The sequence below is a fragment of the Meles meles genome, chromosome 1 (genome assembly GCF_922984935.1).
Source record: "Meles meles chromosome 1, mMelMel3.1 paternal haplotype, whole genome shotgun sequence".
Taxonomy (NCBI): Eukaryota; Metazoa; Chordata; class Mammalia; order Carnivora; family Mustelidae; genus Meles; species Meles meles.
Genome location: NC_060066.1, coordinates 3,173,061 through 3,187,117, shown reverse-complemented (window position 1 = coordinate 3,187,117; position 14,057 = coordinate 3,173,061). Strand labels below are relative to the sequence as shown.

At 55.3% G+C, this 14,057-nt stretch overlaps 1 protein-coding gene and 1 non-coding gene across 2 annotated transcripts; one reads left to right on the top strand and one right to left on the bottom strand.

Annotated features, from left to right (window-relative positions):
• The first annotated feature begins 4,993 nt into the window (after positions 1-4,993).
• Positions 4,994-8,170, top strand: CHRAC1 (chromatin accessibility complex subunit 1). The gene is made up of 3 exons (XM_046001993.1): positions 4,994-5,219; positions 6,679-6,805; positions 7,476-8,170. Exons 1-3 carry the CDS (start codon positions 5,073-5,075, stop codon positions 7,595-7,597), a joined length of 396 nt encoding a protein of 131 aa, XP_045857949.1. The 5' UTR covers positions 4,994-5,072; the 3' UTR covers positions 7,598-8,170.
• Positions 8,171-10,979: 2,809 nt separating this feature from the next.
• LOC123928876 lies at positions 10,980-11,083 on the bottom strand. The gene has a single exon (XR_006815839.1). It is a non-coding gene; the product is annotated as a small nucleolar RNA U13 (small nucleolar RNA).
• Positions 11,084-14,057: the final 2,974 nt, after the last annotated feature.

The following is a 14,057-nucleotide window of genomic DNA, read 5'->3' as shown; positions in this document are numbered from 1 at the left end:
CCTCAGTGAAAAGATTAAAGCCTTGAAACTTGATGAGCAAGGATCATTTGGCCTACTGCCGCCTGCCCCCATTCCCACCAACAGTCATAGACTCTGGAACAGCTGCAGCCATTCTGGAGCCATGAGGTAACGAGCACAAGGCCTAAAACCAACATGCCAGAACAAAGCGGAAAGACAGAAAGATCCAGCGTCCTCGCTGAACCAGCTCCGGGGGGGCCATGACTGCTTTTTACAAAAGTCCCATCAAGGGAGCTCTGGACGTCACCAGAGGGCGGTGGCTGGAAAGAGAGAGCAAGTGGCGTGTCCAAGAGCGTCCTGCTCCTTGTTTACTAAAGTCCTCCTTTGGTGAGCACTCACCCGGGCCCCACCTCCTCTCACAGCTCCCCCAACTCGGGGCCCATCTACAAACTCCTTCCCCAGACTTCCCTGCCAAGTTCCCAGGGTTGCTCTGTCCATGCTCCTTGGCCACCAGTTGGACTGGGAGCTGCCAGCCCCGAGCTGGCGTCGACCCTGCACTCTGGCTTTCTCTCCGTCCAGGCTGGTGCGCCGCGGGGAGAGCTCCTCGCCTCCACTGGCCGAGCGGGGGTTCTGCTGCGGTGTTCCCGTCATCGTGGTCTGTTTTCCCTCCTCTCCTGCCCACAGAGAACCCGGGACCACAGCTGTGGGGAACGGGCAAAGAGGGGATGGAGAGGACGTGCTGTGGGTGCCCGAGCCGCCTGCTGGGGTGCCTCCCTCGAGCTCCTGGGCCCTGCTCAGTGGCGACGGGCTTCCACCTCCCCTGCACAGAGGAGCGTGGCACGTGGCAGGGTGGGTCACATCGCACCCAGCTCAGGTCTCGTCCTCCAGCGCTCGGCCTCCACCAGGGCCCCGTCGGAAGCTACTGCTCAGATGGAGACCAGTTCTTTGGCAGATACAGTTCCGCTTCAACGCCTGGTGTCTGTGCTGTGCCTGGTACCGGGACCTGCCAGACGCCGCGCCCTCGACCTGTGGGGCTACCTGGCAGACGGCCAGAGCAGCGCTGAAGTGCTTCATCACAAGCGCCGCCAGCACAGGACACGGCTGTTCTCACCCCATCGGGCCATTCCCGGCTGCTGGTGCTCACACGCCGGACCAGGCCCCCTGGTAAGTCAGCTCTACTGAGAACTCAGCCCAGTTCCACATGGTGCTCTGTCCACTTGGACGGACACCGTTGGAAGCCCCAAGTATCTGCTGATGAAAAATGCACAAACGCCCCCCCTTCTTTCACTGTGTGGCTGTCTCCTCAATCAGACTTCGCAGTTGTCCCCCGCATGCTGGGATCAGACTGGTTACAGACTGGAGCTCATGAGGGGCTAGTCCGGAGGGGACTCAGCGTCTCCTTGCCAGGTAAGCACCTTGAACAAGCTCATTAACAGGACTCCAGGCAGGCAAACAGTAGTCTCTACAAGCAGGCGCTATTTCTACCGACAAAGAGGTTCAGAGGGAGAGGGTTAGAGGCATGCCTGCATCTTCCCAACTGTCTCTACTTCTCGGGACCCCACTCTCCCCAGCACAGCCTAACTTCACAGACAAGACCTGTGAATTCAACTTACGTAGTAACTACGCGTCATGAAGAATCAAAGGTGGGTCTGATCTTTAACCCACCGGCTGAGGCTGCGAAAGGAAGGAACCCTAGGACCACCACAGGAGCTGGCGCTCTCTTCAGGCTTGACCAGAGAGCCTAAGGCTTTCGGTTTGCTTTCTGCGTGCTCTCCAGCGCAATGTGAAGCCAGCCTATCCCCCAGGCCCCATTCCCACCATGATGGTCACTTGGGGCCACCTTGCCTTCCCTGAGCACTCACTGCATCTAGACAACAGGGGACAAACGAAGTAACTATCTTCCCCGGCCGGGCTGCCTGCCTGTGAGGTCATCTCTGTGCCAGTACCGCCCATGCGGAAGACTGGCCCTCGGCTCTCGATTCCCACTGACCTTGGTTGGTTTCCTAGGACCAAGTACATAGCGTCCAACGTCCAATTAGGAGAGCAGACGCTTCCTGAGATAATTTAGAGAGGGGCCTGCAGGGTGACGGGGGAGCTGCAGGTGTGAGCAAGGGGCTCCAGGATAGCAGGGGAAGGAGATGCTACTCAGAGTCCAGGCACCTGCACCACCCCGGCTCGCAGCCCAGAAGACCCAGTGAATTCCCAAGGGTTCCGACGCTGAGCCAAACCCCAGGGTGAGGCTGCTCAAGCCCCCACCTGTGCATGGATGTTCACTGTGGCCGCCTGCGGTCCCCAGCCTGCGGCCAGTGCTGTTCTACAAGCAGGGTCTCCTCCCTGCCTTCCGCTGCAGCCTCTCACCCGTGTCTCCCACAGGCTGAACCCAGCCAGAAGCCAGCGGGCAGGGGCCTCCGGGAAGGGTAGGCAACCGCTTTCTAGCGCCCTGGGATGCAGACACAGGTGGCACCAAGCAACAATGAGCCTGTGCAGACGCATCAGAAATGACGGGCCTTAGGGGTACCTGGCTGGCTGTCAGCGGCGAGTCTGTGACTCTCGATCTTGGGATCATGAGTTCACACCCCACACTGGGTAGAGAGATTACTTAAAATTTCTTTAAAATTTTATTTATTTAAAGATTTTATTTGAGAGAGAGGGAGAGACGGAAAACAAGAGAGGGAGACGGAGCAGCAGACTCCCCAAGAAGCAGGGAGCCTGATGCGGGACTTGATGCCACCATGCAGGGATCATGACCTGAGTCGAAGGCAGATGATTCACCGACTGAGCCACCCAGGTGGCTCAAAATCTTAAATTTTGATTACTCAAAATCTTAAAGAGGAATCTTAAAAAAAAAAAAAAGAGAGAGAGAGAGAGAAAGAGAAGCACGCCTTTCGAGATGTTGTGAAGATAAGGGAGACTGTGCGGTGGGTGTCCACAGAGCAGCTCCTTGAACGTCCAGGGCTTTCCCACTCACAGAGGACAGGAGCTCCTGGGACCAAGAGCTGAACCCCGAGGCTGAGGCTGTGCCTCCTGCCTCCGCGCTGCTCAGGGCAGGGTGTCAGTCATCACTCAGCAACTGGCCACCCTGTATGTGGGATCTGCTCGTCCTCCCACTCTGATGGCTTCCTAACGCTCTCCGAACGGAAGTACAGCTTTCACCTGCCGGCCTGAGCACTTCCCACAGGCCCTGCCCACCACACCTCCCACACGCTCAGCCTCAGCCACAAAGCTCCCACCACGCTGGCTTTCCAGTTCCTCCACTTTGCCCAGGGAATGTCCCCGCTCCGCCGTCCTTCCCACAGGCTGTCCTGCTGAGAACGCTCATCCCAGGCTTTCTGCACGGGGCTGTTCCCTTCTCCAGACTGGAGCTGGAGGAGCACGGCCACCCACCACTCGCACTTCCTGTAGGACACGTCCCTGTTTGTTCTGTCGCCCTCGTACCTGAAAGGCAGCTGAGAGCAGGGACCAGCGCTGTCGGGCTCGCTGGCTGTACCTGTGTGTCCAGCAGTGCCTGACGTCTATCTGGGCCATGACCTCCGGTGACAGTGGTAAGGCAACAACGTCCTTGCAATCTTGGCCTTCCCCTTGTGACGGCACAGCCCACGGCGGGTGCTGAACTCACCGGGTCACGACGGCTGAAGATGTGGAAACTTTCTGAACACCCCGCACGCCAGTCATCTGGGCCGTGTGTGTGACCTCCGGTCTTGGGTCCCCTCTTCAGAAGAACAAAGAGCAGTAATTTTCAAAACTTACTAAGCTTGTACAAACGGGCTGTACATGTTTTCTATTTCATAAGCATTACCCAAGTGATGAAAGACTGAAATCAGAAAGGTTAAACAAGATATACTTTGAGTTTTCCGGACTCTTTTCATATAAACTTTTTTTTTTTTTTTTTTTTTAAGTAGGACTCCGTGCCCGATGCAAGGCTTGAACTCACAACCCCAAGACCAAGGGTCACATGCTCTACTCTCAGGCCGGCCAGGCGTCCCCGTCACATGAACTTTGAAATCGAAGTGGATTTGGGGGTGCGAAGACCTTGCCGCAGGAGCACTGAACCCTTACACGGTAATCCAGGCCTCCGGAGATGCTGTGCGGTTGGCCGCTGACCTGGGAGGAGTACGACAGGGTCTGACTAGGGTCCGTGGCATTAACACCGAAGCTGCTCCAAACCTCCGTGAAGGCTCCTCGGCGCGCCCCGGCTCAGTACACGGCGCGGCCACCCGCTCACTCTATCTTCAAACGAGGTCCCCAGCCCTACTCTCTCCCACCGCCTCACTCTCGCCTGACCCCCCCACCCCTCCGGCCCAGCCACAGCCCCTCGCCGTGCTCTCTGCCTCCACTCCTGCCCCGCTACCGTCCGCTCACACGCAGCACCTCCGCACTCCTGGTAACACATAAGCGGGGCCTCCGACTCTCCCCAGGGCTCCGGACTCATCCGCGGAGCTCCGGGATCGGGAAGCCTGCCCCCCGCGCCCCCCCGCGGCCTCCTACCCTCCTTCCCAGCGCACGTCGCCTTAGCCGCACTGCGTCCCCCCACCCGCCCCCAAGCAGGGGCATTTCTCCGCTGGGCTGGGACGCCGACCCACGGGGCCACCGCGGGCTCCCAGCGCCCGCATCTCACGCACGACCTCCAGCCCTCGGACGGCCCGGGGCTGTGCACGGTCGGCGGCCAGAGGGATCCCGTGCAGCCCTCCCCGAGCCCGCTTCCCGCTTCCCTCAGCGCGCCGGCCGGCAGCGGCGAGGACGCCACCGCGGTCCTCCGGCCGCACACGGGGCTCCCCGCGCCGCGGCCCCTCCGCCGCTCTGGCCGCGACGCTCCCCTCCCCGCACGCAGGCCGCCCCCGCCGGAGCCCCCGCGCCCCGGCCCCGCACCGCGCAGGAAGCCGGCGGGAAGGCGGCTCGCGGCCCTCGGCGGCACCGCCCCGCCGGCCGCCCTTCAGCGCGCGGCATGTCGGGGCTTGTAGTCCGGCCCCGGAAGCGCGGCCGCCCGCCCCCGCCGCCGCGCCTCCCCGACACTACAACTCCCACGGGGCAGCGGGACGCCGCTCCCGCACACTCCGGGCCGGCCGGCCGCCTGCCTCGCGGCGGGTCCGACGGCCGCCGCGGGGCGGGGCGCGAAGATGGCGGACGCGGTCGCGGGCCGGGACAAGTGCGGGGAGCCGCGGCTCGTGTCGCTGCCCCTGTCCCGCATCCGGGTCATCATGAAGAGCTCCCCCGAGGTGTCCAGCATCAACCAGGAGGCGCTGGTGCTCACGGCCAAGGCCACGGTGAGGCGGGGGCGCGGGGACGACGGGGGGCAGGGGGGCCGCCCGGAACCGTCGCGCCCCGCCCCGCCCCCCGGGCTCCGCCGCGCCGCTGGTGCGCCCCTCGGCCCGCGCGCCGCCGGCCGCCCTCGCGGGATCGCGGTGCGCGCGCCCTCCACGACGCGCCCGGGTCCCCACCCTCGCCGCGCGCGCCCGCCGCCCCGCCCGCCGCGCCGCTCCCGCCCTCCCGCGCGCGCCTTTGGCCCACCCACTCGTCGCTGTTTACAGCGCCGCGCGCGCCCCGCGCGACTCCCGTCCTCCCCTGCGCGCCCTCCGCCACGCCCACCGCGCCACTCCCGTCCGCCTTCGCGCGGCTCTGGCTTACCCACCTGTCTCTCTGCGGCGCCGGCCTCGCCCCGCGCAGCTCCCGTCCTCCCTTGCGCGTCCTCCGTCCCGCCCACCGCGCCGTTCCCGCCGTCCCTCGCGCTAGGCTCGAGTGGCGGCGCGGGCGGACGCTGGTGTCCCGCGGCGTCTCCTCCCGGCGTGTCAGCAAAGCCGGGGCCGCAGAGCCTGGCTCAGGGCTCACGGCGAGGGCTCCGGGGGTACCGCCCGGCCCGCCGCTCGCGCTCCGTCCCTGCAGCCGGGTGCGGCGTCCCCCGGTACTTTCGGGGCCTCCTGGGTGCGCCCAGAGCTGGCGGGGCGGTTCGGTCTGGCGGGGGGCGGGCCCCTGCGGGACCGCCCTGGGCCGTCGGAGCTTCCGCCGTGGCCGCACAGCCCGCCCGTGGACGCCGTCCTGCGCCGCTGGGCCGTTTCCCTGCCGGAGGGCGGGCGGGCCTCGCGCGATTCCGCCCGGAGCCGCCTTTTTATTTCATTGTCACGGGTTTAGGGTAGGATCCGGTGACTCAGTCGGGGTAACACGCAGCGCCCTAAGTGACGGCCCCCTGGGAGGCGCGTGAGCCGTCCCCGGACGGGGCGGGCTCCCTGTGGCAGGTGGTCCGGGGGTGCCCGGGCTCCCTGTGCCCGCTCGTCCGAGAACGCAGGCGGCGCCCGGCGGGTCCGCACGTCGCACCGACCGGACTGGCGGGGGGGCCCGGCGCGGGCCGGGGCGCCCGGGAACCGCGGTCAGTTTGCGGTCTCGGCGCTCGGCTGTTGCGGGCAGCCCTCGGCGCAGCGCGGTTAGACAGACCGAGACGCGTTCCCGACCCCAGAGTCTCTGAACGCTCTTCTGCTCCTTTAAAAACAACTGTTGTTCTTAAACATTTATGATTCCTTGTTGAGCGACGTTTAAATGCCCTCCTTAGGTCAGGCGTCTCGAGTAGCGTTAGGGAAATGCCTGCTCCCTGCCGTGCTTTCCGACCTGTTCCCTCCCCACTGACCCCCGGAGTTCCAGGCCGCAGCCCTCTGCGGGCTGAACCGAATTCAGAGAGTCGCGTTCTGCGTACGTTCTCAAAGCAGCCTTTCCTTCTGCTCGTTCACTGTCTAGGAGCTCTTCGTCCAGCACCTCGCCGCCTGCTCCTACCGGCGCGGCAGCGGGCGGGAGAGGAAGGCCCTCACCTACACCGATCTGTCCAAGACCGCGGAGGAGTCGGAGACTTTCCAGTTCCTCGCAGGTGCGCAGCCTTTGCAACATTCTGGTTAAAACGCGCGTGGGCTCTTTTACAGCCGTCTTCCCCTTTTCCCCGGCTTTCACTGAAAGACTCCCCCCCCCACCCCTGCTCTCTCTGGGTGCCGAAGCTTACCGTGAACGGGCACAGGCAGACATTTTTAGTTTTGTCCGAGTGTGTTTGCAGTGCGGCTCACCTAGAATGGCGATGAAGCCAACACCCGCACAAGGACCTTCGGCTGGTGGAGGGCTGGGTGAGCCCCCATACCCACCCCCAGACGCCTTACCACTGAAGGGAAAACTGCGCTGGTCTGCTTGGCCCCCGAAACAGAGACTAGTAGTTGTTGTGGACACGCTGTGTGGGCCACAGCTGAAAGCCTAAATCTGTCCCCAGGCCCAGCGGGTTTGTCTCGGGTGGGTTGAGTAGACTTGCTCAGTCCACACCAGCACATCCGCGCGCGCGAGATTTGCAGTCAGTGGAGGGAAACAGGTCTTCAGCTTGAGTCAGGAGGCAGTGCTCGCTTCCTGCTGTTTCACCCAGAAGTGTGGTCAGAATTGTGTCTTGTTCTGGAACCTAGTCCAGAGCTCAGAGCGGGAACTCGCTCGTTTTGAAATTTGCATTGCTGTGTCCGTGGTCCGCCGGAACCAGTTGCTGATGTTGGCTTTATGTTTTTAAGATATATTACCAAAGAAGATTTTAGCTAGTAAATATCTGAAAATGCTAAAAGAGAAGAGGGACGAGGACGAGGAGGAGAATGACAGCGATGATGGGAATGACGGGGATGAAGCAGAATCCTAGACCAAACAGGAGGTGCTTGAGAAATCAGCCTGCTGAGGACCCCTGGATTAGCAGCGCTGCGTGGAAGCAAGCACAGCCCTGTGTGACCTCAGACACCTGACTTCTCAGAGAATTCAAGTACATTGGGTTCCTTCCTGGCTCAGAGCACCCGATGTGCCCACACCATCAACGGCCAGGAGGAAGGTAGCCCAGACAGCAGCCTCTCTCTGCGGGGCCCACGCTGCAGTTCGGGGGCACGGGGGCACCAAGAGAGCTGCCTGTGCACCCAGGTCCTGACCGCTGATCTAATGCAGCTGTAAGCTGTAGAGACAGACAATTTTGCTTCTCTTTTTCATTTACAGATAGATTTTGAAGAGCTTCTAGAGACCGGTTGTGTAAATTCATAGATGTATATTTGGAAATCCTTGTAAACAACCAGATGTAGTTGAAGCTAAATATGTAGTTTATGCGTGATACGTCACATTTGAAAATTTGACAGTTTGTTCAAATACTGCAATTTTATTAACTGTAAAGAAATAAATTTCTCTATTAGAAGCTGTTTTATAGTAAATGCTTTGTGGAACTAGTTGTAGAGCTCTGTTGTTCTGATGTCTTATTACCTGCGACTTCTGCAAAATTTAAAAATAAGCATTTCTAGCACTTATTCCCAGAGGAAAAAACACAAGTTAATTAAATCAAATACAAAAAGAAATACTACCTTTAAATAAGCATATATTTTTTTATTAACATATAGTGTATTATTTGTTTCAGGGGTACACGTCTGTGAATCATCAGTCTTACACAATTCATATTTTTCTTAAAAACATTTGAAAACATTTTGTATATTGAAAATCTCTCGGGGCACCTGGGTGGCTGTCGGGTAAGCCTCTGCCTTCAGCTCAGGTCCTGATCCCGGGGTCCTGGGGTCGAGCTCTTGTTGGGCTCCCTGCTGTTTGCTTCTCCCTCTGCCCCTGATCTCGCTAAAGTAAGTAAATAAAATCTTAAAAAAAACCAAAAACCTCTCCTTTTACTCTTCCTTTCTTTATAACCAAAGTAACTTTTTACTGTTGAGAAGAGGAAACTTGTGAGAAAACTATTTTTTTTCTACATAGAGTAAATTTTTGGCTCTTGTCTCTTTAGTCTCTCTCTTTTTTAGAAGACTGAGTTGTAGTTTACATCTAGTAAAGTCATCCTTTAGTGTCTGTTCTGTTGGTTTTGTAAGCATCGATATATGGGACAGTTCTGTCACCCAGATATCTCCCAGTCCCTCCAGAGTCCCTTCCCTTATCCCCAGGCAACCACTGTTGTTTCTGTTCCTGTTTTTAAATGTTTAAATTTTTTAAAAACCCACACTTTGATGCACAGTTTTGAGCTCTGACAAATGCAGACTTGTGTAAACACCACAAGACTCAACGGTTGTATGGCCTCCCCTCAAATTCTCTCCTGGTCATACTCATTCCAGCCCTTCACCTGGGCAACCCTGAGCTATTCTTTACCCGTGTAGAAGTTGACAGACTTTTTCTGGAAAGGGTCACGGAGAAAACACTAAGATGTGCGGGCTGTCTAGCCAGTCACAGCTGTGAACCTGCCACTGTAGTAGACAAGCCGCATACGGAAGGGGGGTTACGGCTGCATGTCAGCGAGGCTCCAGTTCTGGATGCTGAAATTTGAATCCTGTCATCTCCCTGCATCATGAAATATTCTTTTGATCTTCTTGAAACATTTAAGAATGTAAGAGCCATTCTTAAGCTTACAGGCTGTGCAGAAACGCAGTGGGCTGACCCGCCTTTCCTGTGTCACGTAAGTGGAACTCGGTACAGCTTTTGTTTGGTGACGCATAACATCAGGGAGATTCACATTACCGCAGGTCCCACTCCTTACTGCTAAGTAGGCTCCCATGGTACGGCTTTAGAGAACTGTGCTTCTCCCACTATAATCGGTGAATAATTGACAAATAATTCCCACTTTGGGTTTCCAGTGTTGATGATCACAGGTAAAGCCCTAGAAACATTCGTGTCCAGGTTTTGTGTGAACAGAGGATGTCTACTTGGAATGCTTGAGTATATGCTTAGGAGTGGAATTGTGTATTGAAGTTCTTAAGAAACTGCCAGACTTCGGGGCACCTGGGAGGCTCAGTGGGTTGAGCCTCTGCCTTCGGCTCAGGTCATGATCTCGGGGTCCTGGGATCGAGCCCCACATCGGGCTCTCTCTCAGCAGAGAGCCTGCTTCCTTTCCTCTCTCTGCCTGCCTCTCTTGTGATTTCTCTCTGTCAAATAAATAAATAAAATCTTTTTTTTTAAAGATTTTATTTATTTATTTGACAGACAGAGAAATCACAAGCAGGCAGAGAGGCAGGCAGAGAGAGAGGAGGAGGCAGGCTCCCTGCAGAGCAGAGAGCCCAATGTGGGGCTCGATCCCAGGACCCCGGGATCATGACCTGAGCCGAAGGCAGAGGCTTTAACCCACTGAGCCACCCAGGCGCCCCAATAAATAAAATCTTTAAAAAAAAAAAAAAACTGCCAGACTTCTCAAGCGGCGCTACCGTTCTGCATTCCCACCAGCAGTAAAGTTCAAGTTTCAGCTGCTCTGCGTCATCTGCAAAATTGGTAGTTTTTTGTTTTAATTTTAGCCATTTTCATGAGGGTAGGCTTTAATTTTGCATTTCTGTAATGACAAATGTAGAGCATCTTTTTATTTGCTTATTTGCCATATTTTCTTTGGTCAAGTGTCCAAAGCTTTTGCCCATCTTTTTCTTGGGTGTTCTTTTTGTTGAGTCTTGAGAATTTTATGTTCCCTTTGCTAGATTATGAGATTTGCAAATGTTTTCTCCCAGTCTGTAGCTTATCTTTTCCTTCTCTTGACAGTATCTTTCAAAGAGCAGAAATTATTTCTCTCTGAGAAGTTCTTCATTTTGAGGAAGTCCAGTTTATCAGTTTTTTCCTCTGGGGATCATGCTTTTCTTATATCTAAAACCATGTCATCAGACCCAAAGTCACAAAGATCTTCTCTGTGTATCTTAATTTTTTTTTAAGTAGGCTCCACAGCCAGCATGGAGCCCAGCGTGGGGCTTGACCTCCAGCCCCGAGATGGAGACCTGAGCTGAGGTCGAGTCAGACACTCGGGCGCCGGGTGGCTCAGTGGGTCAAGCCGCTGCCTTCGGCTCAGGTCATGATCTCAGGGTCCTGGGATCGAGTCCCACATTGGGCTCTCCACTCAGCGGAGAGCCTACTTCCCTTCCTCTCTCTCTGCCTGCCTCTCTTGTGATTTCTCTCGGTCAAATAAATAAATAAAATCTTAAAAAAAAAGAGACACTCAACCAACTGAGCCACTCAGGTGCCCTCCCTGTTGTATTTCATTTTTGTTTTTGTTTAAGCAATTATTTTTATCTATTTATTGTTTTCCACATCAGATGGGTAATGTGCCAAGGTCGTAACAAGGTTTGCGGGAGGCACATGTCACACAATACCGTGAACACCCAGTCATCACGCTTAGGAACTACAAAAGGATCTAAGCAATTATTTTTAAATCGTACCTTTTTAAATCCATGCACGGCCTCTAGTATGTACGCCTGCAGTAACATGCTGCGGGTAAGAAATCCCCGGAACAGGACCGTTTCCTGCCCGTAAGCAGCTGCAGCATTCGTACCCCAACCTGGGCACTTCAGCTTTGGTTATCTAGGGAGGTCCCCTCCTTGGGTCCTTGAGCCACACGCCTGTCTGTTACGGTCCCTTGCTAACTGGTGTCTTCACCATCTCTAGAGCTGCTTTCCTCTCTGCTGGTATCAGGTTAGCAAGACAGTTCACGAAGATTAATTTTTCCTAGTCAGAAATGTGGAATGTAGCTGATTATTAAAGTGGTTTCTGGGGGCCACACCTCTTCTGTTATTGTGTACCTTTCCGTGTAATCCTCCCATCCATTGGAAAGTGTCCGTATTTTTTTTTAAGATTTTATTTATTTGACAGACAGAGATCACAAGTAGGCAGAGAGGCAGAGAGAGAGAGAGAGAGAGAGGGAGGAGGAAGCAGGCTCCCTGCTGAGCAGAGAGCCCGATGCGGGACTCCATCCCAGGACCCTGGGATCATGACCTGAGCCGAAGGCAGAGGCTTTAACCCACTGAGCCACCCAGGCGCCCCTAAAGTGTCCGTATTTTAAAAGAAGGGGATGGAAGCTCAGGCTAAGGCATTAGTCCAGGACATACTTAGGAAGTGGTGGAATTGAGATTCAAGCTGCAGGCTGCTGTCTTCACTGGACCACACAACTTAAAAAGGAGCATTTCCCCCCACCCCGTGCCTTGTGGGTACACTCTCAAGGTGGCGTCCAAGACCCTTCACACTGATCTTAGCATTTTGCATCCTCTTCTTCCTCTGTGAACCTTCCATCCCTCCTGCTACGGGCTCCTCGTCGTCTGTGGAGCATGAACATCCACGAGTCAGGAGCTTTCTCTTCTGAAGTTTTCTCCTAATTCATGTAACACCATTGTATAGTTTCCTTAAGATTTGTTTGAGAGAGAGAGAGAGTCCAAGCAGGGAGAGGGGCAGAGGGAGAGAAACTCAAGCTCACTCCCAGCTGAGCATGGAGCCCGTCTCGGTTCAACCTCACCCACCCTGAGAGCAGGACCTGAGCTGAAACCAGGAGTCGGACACCAACCCACCGAGCCAGCCAGGCGCCCGCCATCATCCAGTTTCATTAGACAGCAAGAATGTCACAAAGGGAGCCCGTATGTATTAAGTAAAGACGTCATAGATCTCTCATCATATTCTTCCCATTTCGGCTAGCATGTCCCATGGCCAGTGGCCCTGGGGTGCTGTGTGGGTTTTAGTTACTGAGAAGTGCTGGGTCCTGGCTCTTAGGCGAGGGGTGGGGTGGGAAGAACTTCATTTTGTTAGAAAAAAAAAACAGAACAAAAAGACCAGAACAAAATATACCAGAAATTTTAAGAATTACCTGTCAGTGTTGTGATTATAATTTAAAAATTCGTCTTCATATTCATCTGAATTGTCACATTCTCTGTAATTAATACAGATTATTAAAAATCAGGAAATCGCTTTCAGCAAGAACAAAGAGTTGGCCTGCTTTAGCGACAGGGTCCATGCATCCTAGGGTTTTCAGCCATTTTTTGGCTTCCTTAAGTCCAACCCTCCTTTCCCAACAGCACGTACTTTTCACAGTGCAGAGGTGCACAGTGGTTACCAACAGCCCAGAGTGAGGCCACCAGGGACTGCAGAGCGGTAGGAGTACATGTAACCCCAGGAGTACGTCCCTCCCCCAGCGGAGGGAGTCGTGCCCCACCAGGACGTGAACCCTGGATGTGGTCAGCGCGGGGTCCTCCCGCACGGTGTGGACCTCAGGGCTCGCACTTGACTGGGGCTTGGTTGAACGGCTCTTCTTCCTTTCTCGTGGCTGCTGAAGTAGAAACACCCCACTCCTCCGAGATACCACTTTCATTTTTCTAATTCATTCCTGTGGTTTTCATCCCCAAACCCGAGTTCTCGGGGAGTAACGCCCAGCTCTTCTGAACACACGGTTCAAGGAAGAGGTCCGGTACTTGCAGACCAGGCCTCTGGACATCCATCCTGGAAGGCAGCACCCCCCGCCCCCACCCCCGGGAGCCTGGACGCTTCGCCTGTGCAGAAGGAAGTACCCAAATCAGTCTGCAAACAACTGAAGACCTTGGGGAGAGGCGGCTGTAAATATGAGGAATTTTATTTTATTTTTTGCGGACATACTATGAGGCGGAACAGAATTGACAGCATACAAAATAACTTTATAAAATACCATTCACATCGCATTTTGTCGGATTTACAGCATTCTGTGCATGTTAAGGGTTATGTAAGGAGGTGAAAAAACACTATGCCAAACTTTCAGTATTAGTTTATATACACACGGTAAGAAACAAAACAAGTAACTGTTAGGTTTTCCATGACTTTATTGCAAAAATAGTGCAAACTACTTAACCTAGTAAGCTGTAAGACAAACTCGAAAGGACCCAGCGAAGCTCAAACTCGACAACAGATGCTCCGTGTCTCAGCCTTTAGCTCTCTGCACCAGCTCTGCCTTTCGGCAGTCCAGACCGCTCCCCGGCGGCTGGGCGCGGGCGAGCGCTGGGGATGGCGGAGCGCGGAGACCGGGGCCATCCGGCGGCCTGACGCCGCGGATCCCTGGAGGCTCAGGCTACTTACTCAACGGCAATTCTGTGAGGTCTGTGTTGCGGACATTCAGATGCCGTCATGTCTACGTCCGACCTTAGGAAGAAGTTCTCCAAACCTCCTGATGACATGGCGAAAAGAATTAAGAAAGCAGCATGAACGAAAGGACCGGGAACATTATTGTCCGCTTGCACACACGGTACCCTTTTTCTCAGGTATATTTGGGTAAAGTAGTATTCTACTGGTGGGCAACCTTTGAACCAGATACTGAAGTTAAAAAGACAAAAAACAAAGGATACTGTATCCAGACAAGAGTAACTTTAAAATTTCTTTCA